The following is a 24786-nucleotide window of genomic DNA, read 5'->3' as shown; positions in this document are numbered from 1 at the left end:
CTTTGTATAGCGCTCCGGAGCAGTATTGGAGAGGTTTAGTGTGTGTTAAGGACGCTGTGCTTTGGCATTATTAGGACCGGGGACAGTCTCGTTCACACACTGTCACGTACACACACTCTCAAGTGGCCAAGACTGCAAGTGTGGGTATCTGGACAGGGTCAAAGTCTTAAAAATGATCCCTAAACACATCACAGTCTTAATAATCCAGTTTAACACTTGTATGATATTGTACAAGCCCCAGGACGGTCTCATCTGACACTATCAAAAGAATTCATATGACTATAGCTTGCTATTAATTACTTGCTTTCAATAATGGATGCATTTAACATTTAATTATACAGCATCTTTACAGAGGCTGCTTTTATGGTCTAAACAAAACACAGTGTAATGTATAAGTTGAATTCAATTCAATTCAATTCAAGTTTATTTGTATAGCGCTTTTTACAAAATAAATCGTTACAAAGCAACTTTACAGAAAATTATGTTTCTACAATATTTAGTAGTAGCTAGTAGTTTTTGCACATTTGACAGGATTTTAGAAAAAATAAAAATAATAACAATAATAATATAAGACGTAGTCAGCTAGACGATGAACTATCAATATTATTAATTAAGTTATTATATGATTCAGTGACACATTTAGCAATAATTGTTAGTTCTGTTTGTTGATTCAAGGTAGCATCATCTGGGGTCCTCTGAGGGTCAGCATCATCTCTTCTCAGGTGTTCTGGATCCAGACTGGAGCTTGTTTAAATCCTAGTTACCACGGGATGTAAATCCCGTGGCGAAACATAGAAACAAAATACAGACATCATTAGCATAGCTGCTGATCCAACAAAGTAAAATTAGTTTAACCCAAGTTAATGAATAAAAATGCACCTTTGAACAGATGCAACTACACTAACAGTTAAAAAGATATATTATTCGAATGCTTGGTGAAAGAGATGTGTTTTTAATCTAGATTTAAACAGAGAGAGTGTGTCTGAACCCCGAACATTATCAGGAAGGCTATTCCAGAGTTTGGGAGCCAAATGTGAGAAAGCTCTACCTCCTTTAGTGGATTTTGCTATCCTAGGAACGACCAAAAGTCCAGCGTTTTGTGACCTTAGGGTGCGTGATGGGTTGTAACGTGGTAGAAGGCTAGTTAGGTACGCTGGAGCTAAACCATTTAGGGCCTTATAGGTAAGTAATGATAATTTGTAACTGATACGGAACTTAATAGGTAGCCAGTGCAGAGACTGTAAAATTGGGGTAATATGATCATATTTTCTTGACCTGGTAAGGACTCTAGCTGCTGCATTTTGGACGACCTGTAGCTTGTTTAATGACGAAGCAGGACAACCACCTAGAAGTGCATTACAATAGTCCAGTCTAGAGGTCATGAATGCATGAACTAGCTTTTCTGCATCAGAAACAGATAACATGTTTCATAGCTTGGCAATGTTTCTAAGATGGAAGAATGCAGTTTTTGTAACACTGGAAATATGATTTTCAAAAGACAAATTGCTGTCTAATATAACACCCAGATTTCTGACTGTAGAGGAAGTAACAGTACATCCGTCTAGTTGCAGATTGTAATCTACAAGATTCTGTGTAGTGTTTTTTGGTCCAATAATTAGTATCTCTGTCTTATCCGAATTTAATTGGAGAAAATTGTGTGTCATCCAATCTTTTACATTTTTAACACACTCTGTTAGCTTAGATAATTGGGAAGTTTCATCTGGTCTCGTTGAGATATATAGCTGAGTATCATCAGCATAACAGTGGAAGCTAATTCCGTATTTTCTAATAATATTACCAAGGGGCAACATACATATTGAAAATAGAAGGGGACCTAGGACGGATCCTTGTGGCACTCCATATTTTACTGATGATAAATGAGATGACTCCCCATTTAAGTAAACAAAATGGTAACGATCGGACAGGTAGGATCTAAACCATCTTAGAGCCTGCCCTTGAATACCTGTATAGTTTTGTAATCGATCTATGAGTATGTCATGATCTATGGTGTCGAACGCAGCACTAAGATCAAGTAAGACTAGAAATGAGATGCAGCCTTGGTCTGACGCAAGGAGCAGGTCATTTGTAATTTTAACAAGTGCAGTTTCTGTGCTATGGTGGGGCCTGAAACCTGACTGAAATTCTTCATACAGATCATTTTTATGCAGGAAGGTGCTCAATTGAGCAGACACAACTTTCTCTAAAATTTTAGACATAAATGGAAGATTTGAAATAGGCCTATAATTTGCCAGTACACTAGGATCTAGTTTTGGTTTCTTAATAAGAGGCTTGATAACCGCCAGCTTGAATGGTTTTGGGACGTATAAAAATGTTGAATGTAATTTAATATTTCCTTCCTTTCTGTCTTACAGGATTGTTTGAGGATAACACTGTAATTCTCCATCATGCACAAGGACTCACCTCGTTAACTCTTTATCCCCCGCACACACAGAAATGGTCCCTGGATCAGTGATTAGACTTTGCAGTGGTTTGATTTTTGCAGAAGATGTAACTTTGTTTTAATTATAAGCTCATAATGAATACATTACAGAAACAGTGATGAAAACAATAGTTAAAAATAGCGCTCCATATTAAAAATATATTGCACACTTGACATGCATGTCTTCATGGTGTTTTTTTGTGAGTTTGAAACATTTACATTGTGTTGTATAACATTTTGGTCACAACACTTTTTCCAGTGTTCTCTGAAAGACATACTGTATTTACTGTTTTGTTTTTTAATAAAAGCATTTTCATTTGCATACTGAAAGTAGTTAATGTTTACAACATAACTGCCTTTTTATTCTTTATGGTGGCAAAAACAAGCTTGGTGACAGAGGATGCAGTGTGTAATTTGGGCATGTTGTCTTTAAATGAGTTTGACATATAAATAAATAATGGAAGATCCTTACAAAAATATGCATGTTTATTATTCTTTATGTATTTATTTGTTCATTCATTCATTAATTTATAATTTCTGTTTTTATTCCTAGAGTCCAAATGGTAGAGAATGGTAAATCACAGAAACACAAATGTGAACAATTTTAACTTTAAAACACAATGTAATATACAATGTAAATTTTAGAAGCACGTCATTTGATTAGTAAATATATTTGTCTTTGGTCAAAAAAAAAAAAAAAGAATATATATAAATTCATATTCTTTGCACTGCATGAATTTGTCCTTGTGTAATAGTGAAGTATCACAATGTGTATACATTGTCCTTGATTACTGCTTTACAGTGGGGAATAGATAAAGGCAAGTTGTTGCAGGTTCATCCATTATATTTCTTGCCATTTACTTCAAAAATCAAAGAAATAATCTATTATTTTCATTATTAAATCATTTCTTTCTAATTTTTCCATGTTTCATCAGATGGCCTCACAATGTCCTGTCAAAATGTATAATAGCCATGATGAATAGAACAGAAAACAGAGGACTGTGAAAACTGTCAGATATAAATGTGACTCAGCTCAGTTTGTTGTCCATGATGAGGAGAATACATATATGTAGGTTTTACTGACCTTCTACTGCCAGGGGCCCATTAGCACCCCCCGGAAGAGCCCAAAACTGTACATTTCAAATGGCTGTAAATCAGAGTCCAATTAACATATCAAAGAGAAAATGGGCAGGATTATTACTTATGCTATGCTGATAAAAAAATGTTGAGCTCAGTTTTCAGAAATAAATGGAAAGCTGGCATAAAGGCATTTTAAATATTGCTTACTGTAAAATACCACATTTCAGCCTGCCTCTCAAATATATCATAAAGGTTTGCACAATAAACATATTTAGATATCCAGTTTTCCTTAAAATAAATAATTTATTTCGTTTCGTTAATAAAAAGTTTTAAACTACATTACCCACAAGCCTCCGTCGTTCTATCTATGGAAAGGCAATATATATATATATATATATATATATATATATATATATATATATATATATATATATATATATATATATATATATATAACTAATTAGCAAAAATCAGTGTAAAAATGTCCTCCTCACCCCCGTATCTTGCTCCTCAGGTGCTGGACATCAGTAATGTGTGTGCTCTTGGTTTTAATGCAGTACAAGATCCACGTTGATCATTCCTGCTACATTCTCAGTTATCCCTCAAGTGTTTGTAACTATAAAGCCCATGGCACCATCTTGTAATGCGGAAATAATTAATCTCGTAACTCCCTTTATTTCACAAAAAATGTGCATATTTGCTACTAAAATATAAAAAAATTACTTTCTGGTGTACTGATGTCCCAGATGTTATTAATCCGATCAAAAATGTTTATGTCTTAAAAAAAAATAATCCCAATAATTAATATGTAGTTTTTCCAAGTCTAAAATAAACACATATCAGCCTACCTAGTAAAATGATGTATTTACCAAGAATCTTCAGAACACAATATTCACCATTTTCATTTTATTGAAGCATAGACTATAAATTTGATAAAGTAGCATCAAGACAAATAAGATTCAATGAAAATAATTATCATCAAAAATACATTAACCTCATATATAAATCAGTTCACACAGATGAGTGATGAAATGTCCTTAAAAGTCACACAGTCCCATCCAGTCAACTGTGATACAGATCATGTGATACATATAAGACATGTGATACTGTTCCAGAAAATAATGATTTCCATCATCACATCTAAACTGGTTTCATCTCCCCATCGTGTTCTTCTTCTCTCGTGTCTGGAAACAGTTTGTGGTTGATATCCAGCACTGGTGTGGTGTAGCCTTTTCTCAGCCAGAAGATCTCTCAGTCCTAACATCCCAGACCTGGTCAAAGTGAAACAAACAATCCAGATGAAGTTGTTTAATGGACAGAGAGCTCAGCTTATGTTCTGTGTGATTTTAGCAGTGTGAGCAACTATGACCCTTGTAGTACTGTACACTTACCATTCTTCAAGCTGCTTTGAGACCTTTTGAGAAGCTTTTTCTCTGAAGAGAATTTACCACATCCTCTTCTTTCACTCCTTTCAAGAGCATCACTTGGTCAAAACCCCTCATTTGGCTGATGAGATCATCTGTACAAATAAAAATACTGCAATAAATATGTCATTCTGCAAGAATTAAGAAAAAGTTACAGAGGCAAAGGTCTTGCTCATGCGACTCCATTAGCATGTGTAGTTCTCAGGGACTCTAGAATTCATCTATTGTTGCAGTAAATGTGTTTTCTTCCTCTAGAATCTTTCTCCAAAGTTCCTGACTTCTCTCACAAATGTGTTTTAGTCTGTGCAGTGTAAGGCCTGGCTTCAAACCAATCAACTATCAATTCACAATTTATAACATAACATTTACAAAACAATGAAATAATGTAAATTGGTGTTTATATCAACTAAACCAATTTCATGATACTTGTCTACTTTTAAAACAGGTGGTGTGTTTTTAAAAACATAATATTAAAAATGTCCAGTCACACTTTGCTAACATGCTGTAATTGTAATATTATAAAAAGAAATCAAGGCTGACATGACCAGTTCTGTGAGAGATCATCATAAAATGTTGTATAACACAGCATTGCTTCAACACACACATACCAGAGGACTTCTGTTTGTTTGAGCTCAAGATGGCCATCTTCATTCCTCATCCTGAGCAAATCATTTCCTTGGTCTTCCTTCTCTTCTGTGAAACAAGATAATCTCTACTTACTCTGTGTGCAATTAATATTGCTCATTAAACATAATTAAGTTAACTTAAAGTAAGATTCAGACCAGAGCATTTGAGGAGTAAATGTTGATTAAAAAAAATATTCTAAACAAATGTACCTGGGAAGAGCTGATCATGGCAAGATTCGCTGAGACTCAGTAATAGCTCTTTTAGTTTTTAGGAAGGTTTGTGAGGGTTGGCTCTTGAGTGAGCTGTTGAGCTTGATATTTTAGACCTGAAAAAGAAGAACAGCATTAGGATTATCTGCAAAAAATCCTGTAAGACAGAAGGAAGGAAATATTATTAATTACGTGCAACTTGTACATTACACCTCTGTAAAGATGCTGTATAATTAAATGTTAAATGCATCCATTATTGAAAGCAAGTAATTAATAGCAAGCTATAGTCATATGAATTCTTTTGATAGTGTCAGATGAGACAGTCCTGGGGCTTGTACAATATCATACAAGTGTTAAACTGGATTATTAAGACTGTGATGTGTTTAGGAATCATTTTTAAGACTTTGACCCTGTCCAGATACCCACACTTGCAGTCTTGGCCACTTGAGAGTGTGTGTACGTGACAGTGTGTGAACGAGACTGTCCCCGGTCCTAATAATGCCAAAGCACAGCATCCTTAACACACACTAAACCTCTCCAATACTGCTCCGGAGCGCTATACAAAGCTTGGTGTATCCCATCATACATGTTTTGGAATAAATCGTCAGACTTTTTGCCGAGATCTCACAAGAGGTCATGGAAAGCTGTCCAATGTACAGTATGTGAAATATTGATAATTAGATATTAAAAATCTCTGTAAACACATAAGTGTCCCATAAGGCAGTGGCTCCCAATCCTGGTCCTGGAGAAGCCCAACACTGCACATTTGAGATGTGTCCCTGATCAAACACACCTGATTCAACTCATCAGCTCATCAGTGAAGACTCCAAGGCAGATAAGAGAGACACCAAAACCGTGCAGTGCTGGGGTTCTCCAGGATCAGGATTGGGAAACACAGTCATCAGGTGATGAGAAGTTCGACACACACTTGTGGTCATCATGCTCACTTGAACACTAGGCCAAATACAGGAAAGACGTCAAATAAGTAATCAAGTGGTCAAGTGCAAAGATGGCAAGTGTGGGTATTTGGACAGTGCAACAGTTTAAGAAACAACAAATGCTGTACAAATTATAACAGCAGGAATGTTTGATAAAAGGGACAAACTATCACAGACTTACTGCTGCAAATATCTGCCTCCGCAGCTTTCTGTCTTCTCCATTTCTGAAGGAATCCCTCTCCAGAAACACCACTGGGCTGACTGCCTTTACGTCTTTTCAGCTAAAAATAAAAATAATAAAAAGGGGAGAGTAAATAAAATTGAATTATATACAGAATGTTAATAATGATCTGTGAGCAAAATATTTAGATATAATAAATAAATTATATATATATACATTTCATTTATTGCTATTGTAAGTGTCGTGATTACCATGATTTTACTACAAATACAACTTAAATCATTGATCCTGAAATTAATAATAATATAAAATGGATCGAAGGTCTATGGCACGTCACGTGACAGATAGAGTTTAATCACACTAATTAGCAGCTGTGTTCATTTATTTAAACGCAATGAAACTCAAAGACAGCCGCGGATGACCGATATAATACAGCGATTAAACATATGGCACTAATCTGATTAATAAATAAGACAGAATACATTTTATAAAAGGCATTAAAAGAGCGTAACGTTATATACGACTACTCACCCAAACTGTGGAACTGATAGCAAGTATCGCGATGTGTGCTGAATGAGACTTCTTGAACGTGATTTCATAGCGATAAACATCTCATGTCCTCGTGTCGAATTCTGACGCCAAAAGTTTCCCACTGAAAGCAATGAAGGTCGTAGTGCTTCGATATTCGACGCCGAGAGGCACATTTGGCGTCATAAAAGGGACGCTAGGGGCGCTTGACCATGCTTCGGTTTTTGACGCCTTTGGAGTGAGAATGGGTTGTTTCACATGGATTACTTGAGAGTATTTGTTTTGGGCAGCATTTTTTTATTTTAAAAGAAGACATGTCAAGCTTTCTATAGATACTGTATATCTCTCATGTCTCTCCGTTGAGTATTCACTGAGTTACAGTTAATTTTAATGACGTGTCTAAATGAAGATCACCGCAGACAAATGCTGCAGATAGCACACCTTGTTTGTTATCTTTATTTTAGAAATGCACAAAGTTTTGTTGTTATTATGTCCGTATACAAAAAAAGTAGACCCTTTACATATTCAATTAATGTATCGCTCACTGTAACCCTTTACTGTAAATTTACAGCAATTTCTTACAGAATTGTACTGTATTTCCATAATACAGTATAAGGCTGTACAATTTACAGAACAGCTGTAAATATTCAGCCCATTTCTGTTTTCCTCTCGATAAATTTGTAATACAGTACATTATCAGACTGTAACTGCATCGCATTGTGGGATTGATTATATTCGCGCTCAAATTCAGATGAGACGTGATGCCAACTGATTTGCCAACTGTTAGAGTTTTTATGAGTTTGCAATTAATCTTTAAGCTTTTTGGTTCATGTGAGCATCGTTTCGTGTAAGCTTTTGTGTGCGTCTTTCAAATATGAGTTGCCTTTGACGCATCAAAAACGGTTAATGTCATGAACTTAATGAAGACGGGAGGAAGAATCGGTCATGCGTCTGTGAGCAAATGTGGATTTTAGAGCTTGAGAAGACAACTTACTGATACGGTAAACCAATCTATTTTTATTTATTTATTGTGTTCAGTTTTCTACATCGTTTAAGTTTCACGAATAAGTTAGTTTGATTTTGCGAATGTGGTTTTGTACCGCGAAAATAAAACACTCCTTCTTTACCAAGTACGTTAACTTCACTTCAAAATTTCACACAGGCAGCATACCATTTCTGCTATATATAACTTATATAAAATAAAAATCGCAAAAATAAAAATCACTCGTTCCACCGCGTGATTTTCCATGTCATTTGGATGATCTGCTTTTTTTTTTTTCGTTTCAGGTTTTACAATCTGATGAAAAATCCAGTGCTAAAGTAAGGGCTTTAGTAGTGTCTAGTCCACGTGCAAAAATGCCATGGTGTCAGTTCTGCGATTGTACTTTTGAATCGTTGTCAGCATTTTGCCAGCACATGAAAATCCATAGTCATGTTCCAAATTCTGTTTTCAAATGTGGTATTCCGGATTGCTCCAGAACATTTAAAAAGTTCACTGCTTTCAAAGCTCACATATTCAGGGATCACAAAGACAGGCCCTCAAAGTCATCTGTTGAACAGTTAGGAATTGATGCCTTAGTGTGTGATATTGGTACATGTCATGAAAAGTGCAGTAATTTGAAAAACTTCGTTTTACACTTGAAAAAATCATATCAAAGAATTTTCCATTCCATTTACATGCAATAAACAATTTTCTGTAGTATCTACATTGACTTTTGACCAGGAAGAGGCAGCATGCACCCTTGAGTTTGTTCAGAGGTAAGTCATTAGCATATTTGACATATATGTTTTAGACTGAATTGTCACTAACCTTTAACTTGAATGTATTTGTTAAGGACTTCATTTTTTTTCACAAACGTTTTGTACAGCTGACTAACGGGAATAACAAGATGGACCTGGTTTCACACACTGCAAAACATGCTTTACTTACTTGTTTCCAGTCTCAAAAAAAAAAAAAAAAACTTAATTTGGATTAATTCCCTTGGAAAACAAGACATTATATCTTATAACATTAAGTAACTTTGTAACTGCATGTCAACTGCAGTCATTAGACTAGACTAAAGTATTAGTACACTGTCTGCTTAAAATCTTCTAACACTTTATTCTGATAGGTCCACACCATACAACATACTGACAATTGAGAAATTTAATTATGTTAACTTATCCAACTAACTGTAAACCTAACCTAACAGTCTACTCTGAGAGTTAATATAAGTCTCATGCCAGATAAAAAAAAAAAAAAAAAGCTGGCGTATTGGCTTTTTTTTTTTTTTTACTCAATTGTTCCTAAAATGTTAATACTGTTAAAAAATAGTAATAACAGCCAATTGAACAGTTCTTTTTGATGTTTTAATAAATGGCAAATGAAGCACTATATCAGTCTATTTCTCTGTTATTTTTTTCCATTGAGTAAGTACACTAGAGATGATAGCATATCAGACAGTAGAGTAAATAGAAAATAACTTGTATTATATTTCACAGTTATAGCTGTGAAATAACAGCACAGCCGTAAAACAGAAAACAGTATTTAAACTGTAAAATGATGGTACATAGCTGGAACCATTTCTGCCAGTACTTTACTGTGAAATTACAGCACAGCTGTAAAATTGAAAAACAGTGCCAAAACTATAAAATTACAGTAAATGGCTGGAACCACTGCTGCCAGCATTTTACTGTAAATTTACGGGGACATTTTTTACAGTGTAGTTGACACGTAGTTACAGTTATGTTTAGTTAGTAGAATTTCTAAAGTGGTCTATTAAAATAAAGTGTAACCCTTTTTTTTTTAGACACACCCCAAAAATGACATATTCCACATGTTAGAATTAATGAAGTGTGGGGGCATTTTGAGCTGAAACTTCTCAGACACATTCTGGGGACACCCAAGACCAATATTACATCTTGTAAAAGGAGGCAAGGTTTCCTTTAACATAAACTAACAATGAAGTAATACTTTTTTAAGCATTTATTTATCTTAGTTAATGTCGACTGTGACATTTACTAATACATTATTAAAATCAAAGTTCAAAAGTATGTATTAATGTTATTTAATGGACCTGACCTAACGTAGACTAACAATGAAATTTTTTTATTATGTTAACAAAGATGAATAAATACGGTCACAAATTATTGTTGATTGTTAGTTAATGTTAGTTAATACATTAAATATTCTTAACAAATGGAAACTTTTACCATTTATTTACCATTTATGAATTTGTTGGTGATATACCCTACTAGTGTATTACTGTAAAACATCAGTGTATAAGAAATGTAAAATAATTTTCTCCATTGTTTAATCAAATATTTTATTGCGTTTTACTTACAAATGGTATTTTGCACATAGAGAGACAAGATACACTCAGAAACAGAAACATTAAGATTTCATTAAAAACATAAAAATACATGACAAATGCAGCCAAGCTGGAAGATTCATGTTAATTAATATATAAAAGCAAACACAATGCATAAGTTTTGAAACTTTATATTCAACATTGTAAGTCAACACAAGAAACATGGTAGCGTGGCTTTGTTTTGATGTATTCTAAAAGGTTATAGAAAGTAAGAAAGCATGACCACAGCTGCAAAGGAAGATGACTGGTTAAAAGTGGAAACCAAGTTAAAAAATGAACATCAGAGAGTCAAATACACACTGTGCAAACAAGTACCATTTGCTGTTTAGATTAAAATTTTCGATAATAAAAAAAGGCTTTGATTGCTATTATAGTGATCAGAGGAGTGAAATATGATTCTCTACTTTTCCGTCAGTCAGTTCACTGTTGGCCTACTTGTCAGACAGAAACTAGCAAGCACATTCTTGAGTTCTTTGCAGATGCATGAGCACATCAGACCACAAATGAGGTCTTTGACGTTTCTTCTGTCCATCAGCTAAGAATATCTCTTAAACAGCTGCATCTTTTTTTGTTGTCGTTGTTCACACTTAAATTATTTTCATTTATTCATCTACAGCATCTTAAACATACTTATCATATTAACACTAAATTATTTATAGAATTGTAATTCTCTCTGAACTGAAAGGAACAAGAAAAAAATATTAATTAAAATTCAAAGCATTAAATCATTTAAAAGCTTTGCCTATCCAAATGCAGAGTTATACAACATAAACTCTATATCACAGGGATTTAGCGGAGAAGCTTGGCGGATTGATAGTCAGGGTTGATGAATGCCCGTACAGTGGACGGGCAGTCAGAATTGCTCCGTTTCATCTCTTCATAAACTGAGTCTGAGGGTTGATTTGATGGACTGTATTGCTTGTTCCCCCAACACCCCTTCACCTGAGAATGAAAAAAAGAAGAATTTTTCACGAATCTTGCAATGTTTTTGACCTATTCTCCAAATGTTTCTTCAGCTTCTAAACTGACTATAACAGGTGCGCAATAATGGGGGGGTTGTGGAGTGATTCTAAGAGCCCTATCATGGAGGAGACTCGGCAAGGACAACAGGAACAGGGTTTAGAACCACTGAGAAGATTAAAACAACATTGTATTTGGAAGAGAGAGACAGAGGAACGGGAAATCTCTCAATCTTGTTCACAAGAACTTTGACGCTTGCTTGTGGGGGATGACTGCTAGTAGAGCATATTGTGAAATCTGTCAGTAAACAATCAGACATAACAGCGATTTATGTGGTCAAAATACAAAAACAAAAACAAGGATTGTTATTTGAAAAGGTGACTTTTTTGTTCTGTGACTCGATTGAAAGCCTATAGACGTGTTTTGGTTATATAATGTGAGCTGTACATTAACATCTATTATCTATTGATTATGTCAACCGTTAAGTATAGTTCGGCCGTTAAAAGACATTGAAAGTGTAGTGCTTTTGGCATTCTAAGATTGTCTGAGTGTGAAATGCGGATACAACATAAAAGCTGAAATGCATATATATATATATATATATATATATATATATATATATATATATATATATATATATATATATATATATATATATATATACTTACTGCAGCATTCAAGAAGTATTCCAGTATCAGTTTTTTTTAAGCACAAAAAAACAATTAATAGCTTTAGAACAAACTGCAGGGTCACTTGACTTTTGACCACCATTTCAGATGTTTCCTGTGGTTTTTAAACATGTCATAAATTTTACATGCCAACCTTATTTTGACAAACATAAGTGTTTTGAAAGTTAGATTTAAATTTAGCATTTTGTAGAAAAGTAAATGGTAAATCATCCCAGAGTTTAATAACAAAAAGAATTAGACAGTAATAGATTTTCAACAACAAATCAAACCACAAAATGTATCAAAAGCTGTCATTTGCGCACATGACAGCATTCCTCTATTTCAGATATATGCATAATGTTGTTTATATGTTTAGTTTTTGCTTTTGATTTGTGCATTTAGATGATCCACACTGCTTTTTGTGTATGTGTGTGTGTGTATGTATACATACCTTCAGAATCACAGAGATGAAACCAATGATGGACAGTAGCGACATGAAAGCACACACAGTGAGAATGAGCTTCACATTAGGATCTTCAGGACACTTATTAAACACTCTTTCGGGTGTTTCTATTTCGTCTGTTCTTTCTTCTATGTCACTGTCTTTTTTTTCCACTGATTTTTCTATGATAGAATACAAATTCAAGGCCAGATAATTAGAGCCTATCCTCTTTGTTATTTTTCATTCCGTATGAAACCACAATAAACCCATCATGCTTGATAATTAAATTATTTACAAGAAACGTAAGACACACTTACCTATCCATAACCAGGTGAACGTGCTAACTGTACATTTTTCTTCCAAATTAAATTCACACCAGTAAAGCCCGATGTCTATGGGATTTACATTTGAGAAGGTGACATTAAGGTTGGGAAAATTTCCATCTACACGGACTCTGCCTTTGAGTATTGATGTTTTTTCGGTAAAACTGTTGTCTTTGTAATAGTAGAAGATATTCTGCTTATTTTTACTTCCTAAATCTTGTTTGTACATGTACACTCCTTCTTGAGGGGTTTTATCAGTAGCACACTGGACGATGATCTCATTACCAACAGCTCCGATTAAAGGTGTAACTGTGTTTGAAAACAAAACAAAACAAAACAACAACAACAACAACAACATCTAATGAGACATTAAACACTTAAATACACTGATTAGTTTTTAGGCTAAACTGCATCTATAACATTTTTTGTTTTAACTTGTATGGACATGAAAATACAAATAAAGTAGTGTTTACAGTTTTCAATTAGGCTACATGCGTGTGCTCAATTGTATTTTTTTAACTAATGCAACATTTCTAAAAATATATTTTCTACTGAAGAATCTAGCATACCAGAAAGTAAAATGTTTATATGTTGAAATGGAAAGCAGAATGTATGCATAAACAATATACAAATATTCATATTCATACCTTGCACATTTGCATCTGCCACTTTGGTGCTTCTTAAACAGATACTGATCAAAAGAAAACTGTTTCTCACAACACACGCCATCTTCGCAGCTCTGTTGAACAACATCTGGTGGAAGTGGTGGTCGCACATAGAGCTTATCAGAAACTTTTTTTTTTTTCTGAAGGAAGTGGAATACCAAGTGGTTTTGCGGTATGTTTGCTTAGAATATAGATACATAAAATACAATAAAGATTCTCACTTGACAACTCACAAAACAGTTTGTAACACTGTGACAGTAGCCTAAACCTAAACAAGTCATTAATGATAACGTGAGTCCACAAAATTTATTTTCAGTGCTTTTAACATCCAAGTTGATATATATGAAATATCTGAATATCTGAATATAATTAAATGATATAAATATATACATCTCTACCCCCATGTCTTGAATTGTGTGATAATTCTAAATGCATTTTAATAAACTGAATCACACAGTGAAAGAACGTTCCCTGGTCTAACCCTCTAGTCTTCATACTTTAGATAATTAACATGGTAGCTCTCTCATATAAGTCATGGATTTTGGCAAGATGATTGAACTATTTTGTCTTTTGGATAATTAACTGCAAATTTGAGGCACAGGTCATCAACACTCACCTCCACAGCAAGACAAACACAACTGGAAAGTGAGAAAAGGCTTCACTTCTGCGGCTCTCTCTGCATGTGCTACACTGCTGTGCTGCAGAGACTTGGATCATTTCTCAACATTTCCTGAGCTGACCTGATATTTAGATTTTTTTATTTGTTTGACAGTGATAGATATGTGCAAACAAAAGTGTGTGCGCACACACACACACACACACGTTTGTTTTTGTGAAAAGTGGGGACATCCCATAGGTGTAATGGTTTTTATACTGTACAAACTATGGTCTATGTAAATTCTATGGCCCTACACCAACCCTACATCTAACCCTAACCCTCACAGGAAACTTTGTGCATTTTTACTTTCTCAAAAAAAAACTAATTCTGTATGATCCATAAGCGTATTGAAAAATGGGGACATGGGTTATGTCTTCATAAGTCACCCTCTCCTTGTAATACCTGTGTCATACCCATGTCATTATACAGAGTTGTCCTGATATGTCACAAAAACAAGAGCACACACTCTTCTTGTTTGTCCATCACAGTTGATGATGACCATGGCACGTTTTGTCATTTTGTTGAGTTTTGATGAGTGTGCAGATAGCTGAAGAGGTCAATCCAAGATCTTTTGAAACCTCATCTTCGTGTGCATTTAATAACCAAGTTGTGACATATATGGTATTTAGACAGTGACCATATATTTTTCATCAAATGTTAATATTGAGTACCTATAAAGTATTATTGCTTACTTCATACCTCCATAGAGACTTTAGCTTTATCAAAATGAAAGATACAGCTTTACACTTCTCTTCGCAAACACCTGAGCTCCTGGAGGAGTGCTGTGGGCGGAGCTAAAGAGTCATGAGCACTTACACACCGAATCCCAACAAAACACACAAAAAGATTATGCAGTTTTACTCATATGCTCTTGTTCCCACTCATCAATGGGACTGCTCCATCTTTCAGTATCAAACGATGTGCAAATCCAGCATAATGGGCCTTGTTTATAAAACATTTGTCAGCGAAATCAGGGGAACAAACTAACACACCCCTGATAAAACTAACTACATTAACTGTTCACGTAATACTGGGTTCTTTGGGAAGCTGAATAAGGTAATCTTTCCCTCACATAAAAAAACACAGTTCTTTGGAGATATTCTTCTCAAGCATGTGTATGAAATGTTTTCAATATTCTCTAGTAAAAACGAAAGTGATGTGGTCAGGACCGAGACCCAAACACTCTCATGCAGTGTTTGTATCATTCAACATAAATAAATAAATAAATAAATAAATAAATAAATGGAAAAAATTTAGTATATGAACAAATCATAAAATTGTCATTAGGAAAATATGGAGAAGAAAATTGGTAAGTGTCCATCAATATGTTTGATTTATCAAACTATTACAATTAAGATTTAATAAAAATAATAATAATAATAATAATAATAATAATAATAATAATAATAATAATAATAATAATACATCTGTCAATTAGAAACAAAGTTATTATATTTGGCATTTCTGCACCTTCACTTCTGAAATGATTGAGTAACATTATTTTTTTTATTTGTTTAAAACAGAGATCAAAATTCTCCCACTATTCTGAACAGACAACTAGACAAAATAGCAATTACTTTATTAGAGGTTCTAACAAAATGTTTTTAATACCCAGTATACCCACTTCTACAGGCACCCCCAACTCCCCACTAAAAAAAGCATGCCCAGAACAGTTTAAGTATAAAAAGCAGCGAGCAGGTTTACATTTAAAGCAGGTAAATGCGACTGAGATTGATGGGTATGTAAACAAATAGTATTTTCCGGGTTTAGAGATGTCCCACTTTAGGGTTTGCTTTTGTGAAATTACAATTTATTGTAATAGTTCCACTTCAATGCAGACCAAACATCTTGACAAAAAAAAAACATTTATAATAATTGTAGTAGTTGCACAATTTATTACCACTATCAAATTTAATCTCATACTGGTAAATTAGAGGTATTTTCAGAATTCTCACCACTTTTTTTTTTTGTGTGACAGAAGTGTGACATCTCTGTACACCTGCTATTGCAGTTTTTCTGCTGCTCTGCTCATGCGTTGCGGCCATAGAATGTATTTTTACAAGTCTATGTCAGTGTAAAGTTGACAGCTTTGATGTCATACAGGAAATGAGGTTGTATGTCATGATCATCAGCTGGAGTGCCCATGAACTCCAATAGAGGGCACTCCACTCAGGACTCATTTTCATTCCCAACTCCATTTCCCATAATCCCGTGCTTAGGGCTAATAACAATCAGGTGGCCCCCATTACCACTCCCCTGAATAAACTGTGTTTGGACTCATTACGTGCGAAGTCTTGTATAGTTTTTGTCTGGAATTTCTGAGTGTTTCCCCTGTGTTTGTTCCTTCCATGTTTGATCTTGGATTGTGTATACCGCCTTTGATTCTCCGCTGCCTGCCCCGACCTCTGCTTGTTACTGTTACTGATTCTGGATATCCCTGACTTACTTGATGCTGTGCTTTGATTACTGCCTGTCTGACCATTCTTATTAAACATACTGCATATGGATCCAAACGTCTCCAACTCCATGTTACAGTCTCTATACATTACTGCCACATTACATTGCTGACAGAATGCAGTATTTTAGAATCTAGAGTTTATAAAATGGATGTAGCACACGCACTGTTGAGTCAAGTGCCAGTGGATTAGAAATCAGCTCAGCGTGATGCTGGAGAATACAATTATTCACAGGACTCCTGCAAAATAGAAATCTTTAAAAAATAATCTAAAATAAATACATTTGTATTTATCTCTTGCACAAAATCAAAATATAAACGATTAACAGGTGCAGGCGTGTGCAGAGTTTACAATTTAGGCTATAAAACATGTTTGCAACAATGCAGTGCTGAAATTTGCGTACAAATTATAGACATTATGAAAAATGTATTATGCATATATTTATTGTGTCAAAAGATTTGTGAGATTGCAATGAACTGAGATGTCTTTTATAGATTTTAAATGCAGCGCTCTTTGCTGGCATTTTGTCATGCAAAACCATGCATGCAGCACCCGCTTTAGTTAAAAATAACATTGTTATGTGAATGTTGATGCTTTAATAACAACTATTTACCAGGAGAGTGTATGCTGGGATTTAATAAATTGCATGAAGAAAAAAGGAATGTAACTAGTAATGTAACTAATTACTAATTACTTTTGAAATAAAGTAATCAAAACAGTTACATGATTTGCCCAACACTGTTCATAACACAGCCACTTAATAGTATGAAGTCATGTTTTTGTGATTGTGTGTGCGCACATGTTTATGTGGTTTATGAGGACACTATGTGTAATGTCATGGGTATGAACAGTGGTGTAGTGGTGTATACCCACTTCTTTATCAGTCGGCTTCGCATACATCAACTTCTAAATCACCTCTGATGTGCATCATTCAGTAGCGTCCTGCATTAGTCAAAATCATGACAGTTCACCATGACTAGCTAATGAAATCACATGTGAATAAATGCAAGTTTTCCCTTTATATATGCAGTAAAGAAAGTGATGCAGTCAGGCTGCACAGGATTTCCTTTCAATTTGATTGATGATTGTGCCTGTCCCCGCCTCTCCTCTTGGCAAATCGCATAAATGCAAGCCAAGTCGGTCAGAGGCTTGAGTGCATGACAGGTAGGTGGGCAGAGTGATAGAATCATATTTAATTATTGACTCCTATTTTGAATCTGTACATTATAACAATAGCTTAAAAATTAAAATAAGCAAGTTTTTGTGTAATCTTTTTTTTTTTTTTTTTTTTTAACCTGTACAATTTTTAGTTCAAGGATCCAGTAAACAAATGATTTCAAACAGTAGCCTAAGTTCAAAACAGCTACAAATAAATTTTATTCAAAGATTTTATTAGAGATTGCTTAGAGCCACCTCCAGAATTATTATTTTCAGTGTTTCACTAGTGATAGTATTCCTGTAGCTCAGGTAGTAGATCATTGCGTTAGCAAGTGCAAAGTTGGGGGGTTTGAATCCCAGGGAACACATGTTAGGATAAAATTGTTAGCCTGAATGCAATATAAGTTGCTTTGGATAAAAGTGTCTGCTAAATGCATAAAAGGTATTTAATTATTGTTGCACTATATAGTAGCCCTTATAGATACATTGCAAAAATGTATGGGGGAAGTATGGCGTTAGTATTTGCCCCGTCACTGTATGCCATGGTAGAAACAGTCAGTCAAGCATAAGAGTAGGCTGCACAATTCTGGACAAATTTATTACAATTTATTATTATTATTTTATTATTTATTTTTTTGGTATCAAAGAGATATCATGATCCTACTACAGATATCTAAATAAAAGAGCTTGTCCACAAGAGGTTCTGACAAAATGTTAATTGTTGCAGTCTATGCAATTTTTACATTTTAATTATTTATTATGAAAATTATGACTAAATATCATCATCAACAAACCTTTATCACGTGACAAAAACAAGACAAGATGCAACATAAATGCTGGTCATGTGCCGAAGCTATAATTAACAAACACTGGTTTTCAAGAGACTCACTATTTCATAGCCAACGCCAACCTCAAACGTAATTCACCCGGAGCTGCTTCCGTGTAGAACTGTTGGTGCAAGCTACATTAAAGTGATTATAACATTTTGAATATGGATATTTTTCTTATAAAAATGCATTGATTCACTTTGTTCAAACACCACCCCCACCCCCCGGAGCTGCGTGAGACACTTGTTTTTTTATGGATGGGCACTTCTTATTTTACTTCTTTTGGATTGATACACTGCAACACCCACTGAGTGTCATTAAACAGCTTGAAAGATCAAAGACAATTTTTTTAACTTTAAAGACTTAAACTTTAAAGATCAAAATATTTTTTGGGGTGAACTAACACTTTAAACACATTGATTAATTATTAGGCTATAGTGCATCTTAATTTTTGTAGCAACATTTACAGACATGAAAACACATAAATTAAGTATTCTACAGCTTTTAATTTACATTCTTGGTAGACAACAACATTTCCACAAGGTCTAGCATAGAAATATAATACATGAAAGTAAAATGTTTAATCTTGTATATATTCATACCTTTAATGTACAGGTGCATCTCAATAAATAGGAATTTTGTGGAAAAGTTCATTTTATTTTATTTTATACCATAATAAAAACAAAAAGAATAATTAGTGAATGGTTGGCCTTCTGGAACATATGTTTATTTACTGTACATGTACTCAATACTTGTGTGATGTGGTTCTACACAGTCTTAGTAAGGAAGGAAGAAGACAGCAGTTGGCTTGAGGCTGCGACGCTCGTTTATTTGAAGATAAAACAAGTAACGGTGCCCTCTTGGCACAAACCGCGTACTTCTGCACAATCACAGTAAATAACTCAGAATTCTTTCCCTGCAGGTTTTCCCAGCACTGCAAGAGGTCCCAGCGTGTTTCTCTCTCCCTCTATCTGCGGTGTTTCGGCTTATAACCGGTCTCTCCACGCCAATTACTGCAATCAAACACACATGTTCGTTATTTGCACTTGACCTACTTACGCCTCGCTCTGCTCCCTTGTCTCTCTCCCGCTGCAGATTCCGCCAAACCACACCCCCCTCGCCACATACCCCCACTGCCCGACTCAGGTCGGGAAGCCATCCAGCCTGCATCCAATCCCCCCCCCCAACACCCCCCCCCCCTCCTGGAGAGGAAGTCAGCAATAGCCATCTGTACACCCGGCCTGTGGTCACCTGAAATTTAAAAGGTTGTAAAGCGAGATACCACCGGGTGATCTGCGCGTTGGTGTCTTTCATGCGGTGGAGCCACTGCAAGGGAGCTTGGTCCGAACAGAGGGTGAATTCCCGCCCCAGGAGGTAATACCGGAGGGTAAGAACAGCCCATCTGATAGCCAGACACTCTTTTTCTATGGTGCTGTACATCGTCTTTCTCTTAGAGAGCTTACGACTGATGTACAGCACCGGCCGTTCTTCCCCCTCCACTTCCTGGGACAGGACCGCGCCCAACCCTCTGTCCGACGCGTCTGTCTGCAAATAAAGGGGAGAGAAAAGTCAGGAGCATTTAGGAGCGGTCCACCACACAGAGCAGCCTTCATCAGGGTGAAAGCCTACTGACACTGCTCCATCCACTGACCCTATCTGGTGCCTCCTTTTTAGTTAAATCAGTCAGCGTGCTAGCAGTATCCGAAAAAATTAGGTACAAACCTTCTATAATAACCTGCCAGCCCCAGGAACTGTCTAACATTCTTTTTGGCCTTGGGCCTTGGACAAGTCGCAACTGCTGCTGTCTTATCAATTTGGGGACGCACCTGTCCATGACCCAAGTGTAAACTCAGATATCTTACTTCCACTCGCCCAATTGCACACTTCTTTGGATTAGCCGTAAGCCCAGCCCTCCTCAGCGTCTTCGGGAACGCTCGCAAATGCTGCATATGTCGCTGCCAATCACCACTGTAAATGATGATGTCATCCAGGTAGGCGGCGGCATATGCAGCATGCGGAAGGAGAATTTTGTCCATCAGACGCTGAAAAGTGGCCGGAGCGCCGAACAAACCGAACGGAAGAGTAACAAATTGGTGTAATCCGAACGGCGTTGTGAAAGCTGTTTTTTCTTTGGTCATGGGAGGCAAGGGGATCTGCCAATAACCTTTAGTTAAGTCCAGCGTCAAATAAAAGCGAGCAGTGCCTAGTCGATCAAGCAATTCGTCCACCCTGGGCATTGGATATGCGTCGAATTTTGACACAGCATTCACCTTTCTGTAATCCACACAGAACCGCACTGAGCCGTCCGTTTTAGGAACTAACACTATCGGGCTCGCCCAGTCACTGTTGGACTCTTCCATTACTCCCATTTCTAGCATCGCCTCTAATTCCCCTTGAACCACCTTTTTTTATGTTCGGGTAATCTATATGGCCGGCTGCGAACCACCACGCCCTGCTCAGTCTCAACATGGTGTTGAATGAGATTCGTTCGACCAGGCAGGGGCGAGAACACATCAGCAAAATCTGCTTGAATGGACTTTATATCAGTGAGCTGCGAGGGCGAGAGGTGGTCTCCTCCAGGGGCCAGAGCGAAAGATTGGGATTTTGAACTCACTTCTGGACCGAGAACCTCCTCCCCACTAACTACTGTCGCCAGTATCACTGATTCAGCCTCATCACTGATTCGCACGTCTTCCTGTACGAACTTACGAATCATGGATTTTAACGTGCGGTTTGTGGGTGATAGATGCTTGTTTGAATCGATTTAATGCCCAATAACTCGTAAAGCTCGCGAATAGTATGTGACATAAACGCTGTGCCCTGATCGGTGAGGATCTCCTTTGGGATCCCCACCCGGGAGATTAATTGAAACAGTGCACTCGCCACACTCTTAGCGGAAATAGAGCGGAGGGGCACTGCTTCAGGATATCGCACTGCATTGTCCACCAGAACTAATGCAAAGCGATATCCCCATGCTGACCGCTCTAATGGCCCAATGAGGTCCATGACAATTCGTTCGAAGGGGACCTGCATTAAGGGTTGTGGGCACAATGGTGCTTTTGGGGTGGCCGGTGGATTCACCAGCTGACATTCACGACAAGCCGCGAACCACCTGGGCACATTTTCGTGAATGCCCGGCCAGAAGAAGCGGGCCATTAGACGGTTTAGTGTAGCCGCTTGCCCTAAATGCCCAGCCATTGGATTACAATGAGCCGCCTGGAAAAGCATTTCCCGATGGCTTCTGGGTTTTAATAACTGGGTTGTATCTGGATCACCCGATACAACTTATCTTTTAAAATTGAAAAATAAGGATAACAGAGCGGTTGATCAGGGTGGAGAAGCTGTCCGTCGATAGAACGAACCTGATCAAAGGTGTTTTTCAGCGTTTCATCGCGGGACTGTTCCAGGGGAAAATCATCACACTCAGGGAGGATGTTCCGCTCGAGAGCACTCGGTTCCCCTGCAACAAGCTCCGGAGGTTCCGGTTCAGCCTCTCCCAACTGCGCAACCGCTACTATAGCCTTCTCTCGTTTCCCCCAAGAGACATCCGAACATAAATACCCCAATAATTTATTAATCGAGGGACAATTCGTACCCAAAATTATCGGATGCCTTAGGTGCGGATTAACTGCCACCTCTATTCCATGCTTTTCTCGAGAGGGGGTTCAGCGAAAAATCGGCAGCTGTCAGCAGGAAGTGGCTGTCACTGGCAGCAGGAAGTGGCTGCCAATAAAACCGGATGGCAGCTGTCGCTAATACCCGGAAATTGGAGGAGGCTGCCGGTGGCAACAAGACAAATAAATAATTATATACACTTATGATTATGTTTAATACTTTTTTAAATACGTATAAAGGTCAGTATTGTATATTATTTGATTTAAAATATTGATCAAATATAAACAAAGAAATAAGATCATTTTGCTAAACGTTAATTTCCAGCTGAATGTTTATGCATGTATCATTGTTTGTGTGAAATAAAACAATTTATATTTATATACGAGAGTGGCACTTACTGGGTGTATGTTGTATATTTATTATAGGCTATATACACAAATGACTGAAAAGAGAGAAGTCTCAGAGACCTTTATTTAAAATCATAATTTGCGGTTATATTTGTAGTATTTCAAGAAACAACTATATATATATATATATATATATATATATATATATATATATATATATATATATATATATATATATATATATATATATATAGTATAAAGTAGCTGTTAAATTTGTAACTGGGTTAGTAAGTTGTCAAAGTCAGTGCTTTACAATGTAAACCGTATAAAATATATCCAGTAAGCACGCAGACTAAAATATCAATCAGAATCACTAACAACAATCCGGAGGTATTTTCAAGACTCTTAGATCAGAACTGATGAGGTATACGGAGTTACTGCTCCAGCATCTTGCACCAATCACTGTAAAACCCAGGGTGGATGTGCATCTCCCCTCATTTTCCTCTTGCAACATGGTCAAGTCAAGCATCGTTTATTTATATAGTGCTTTTAATAATACAGATCAGATCAAAGCAAAGCAACTTTACAGTATTAAATAGGAAAATAGTGTGTCAGTCAATAATGCAGAAGGACATTAGTAAACTCAGTTTGTAGTCAGTTTAAAAGGCAGTTTATCATTCAATTCAGTGATGTCATCCTTCAGCTCGGTTCAGTTTAAATAGTATCTGTGGAATCGTTTGCAATCATGTCAGTGATATCGCTGTAAAGTGACCACAACGAAGCAAGCCAGAGGCGACAAGGAACCAAAACTCCACCGATGACAAAATGGAGAAAAAAACAAGGTCTTTACAGGGGATCTGTATCTGGGTCTCTAGTTGTCCTGTTCTCCGCTGTCTTTCAGGGCTGTAGAGGTCCTTTCTAGGTGCGATCCACCATCTGGTCTGGATACGTACTCGATCCGGGTGACTGCAGTGACCTTCGAATAACAAAGAAACAGATTAATATAAATTGAAGATGTTAATATCTATACGATGTTTGATAGGGAGCCAGTACAGGGTTTACAGAACTGGGCTAATCCGGTCATACTTCCTGATTCTAGGAAGAACTCTAGCTGCTGCATTTTATTATTCATAAGAAAATGGTGACTTTAATACCTAAATTGCTTTATTAACAGTAGACATGCATGCACAGCCATATTAATGATTATTCCCATTGCATCTTGTCATCATGTACAGAGCAGTGATTACATTTTCATGCATAATTTGCACACCTGGTTAGCAGTTGTTGTAAACTCGTCGCAGTGTCTGCAGGGTGTACATTGTTGAATTCCTGACATGGCTTAGACTTGTTCTCCATTTTGTTCCACCTGTATATTGAGATGAGGAGCATGAAAACAGCATTATTACAAAAGATAAACATTCAGACATGGCAACTGAGAAATGTAATGTTATGGCACCTTTTTAAACCTCTAATCAAATATGTAAAAGAAGATACTCAGTCAAGCCAGCTGGATTGTGCCCTCTTTCGAAAGGAGTCTGTATACAGTACAGCAGACTTCTGAATTTGGAACAAACCAAAGACGGACTTAGTAATGTAGCATCACCCCTCCTCCAGGATCACGTAAAGAAGAATTTTCAACAGGACAGCATCTGTCAACTATAAAAAAAAGGTGTCAGTGCCATGGTTTTGTCTCAAGATGCACATCAGTAATGTGTTTTTTTTTTCTTTCTAAATGCATGTTTACAAAAGCTACTTCAATGTTCTAAATTTAACTACAGCCTAATCCTGGCTTAATCCAAGCCCTATCTGTGAAACTAGACCTAAAAGTTATAAGGAATTATGAACCGGTCCATTATATTTTGTATAGATAACAATAAAAAAAAAAAAAAA

General features: G+C 36.3%; 1 protein-coding gene and 1 long non-coding RNA gene across 2 annotated transcripts; both read right to left on the bottom strand.

The window, feature by feature from the left end:
* Nucleotides 1-10713: 10713 nt before the first annotated feature.
* Nucleotides 10714-13947, bottom strand: LOC113105166 (uncharacterized). The gene is made up of 4 exons (XM_026266307.1): nucleotides 13818-13947; nucleotides 13165-13479; nucleotides 12857-13029; nucleotides 10714-11719 (listed from the first exon to the last, which is right to left on the bottom strand). The coding sequence occupies exons 1-4, from the start codon at nucleotides 13945-13947 to the stop codon at nucleotides 11567-11569; spliced, it is 771 nt and encodes a 256-aa protein (XP_026122092.1). The 3' UTR covers nucleotides 10714-11566.
* A 9864-nt stretch (nucleotides 13948-23811) lies between these two features.
* LOC113098065 (uncharacterized) lies at nucleotides 23812-24414 on the bottom strand. Its single transcript, XR_003288951.1, has 3 exons — nucleotides 24353-24414; nucleotides 24167-24262; nucleotides 23812-23872 (listed from the first exon to the last, which is right to left on the bottom strand). It is a non-coding gene; the product is annotated as an uncharacterized LOC113098065 (long non-coding RNA).
* Nucleotides 24415-24786: the final 372 nt, after the last annotated feature.

This window comes from Carassius auratus, chromosome 6 (genome assembly GCF_003368295.1).
Source record: "Carassius auratus strain Wakin chromosome 6, ASM336829v1, whole genome shotgun sequence".
Taxonomy (NCBI): domain Eukaryota; kingdom Metazoa; phylum Chordata; class Actinopteri; order Cypriniformes; family Cyprinidae; genus Carassius; species Carassius auratus.
Note: the sequence above shows the minus strand (reverse complement) of the source record. Positions and strands in the feature narration are given on the sequence as shown.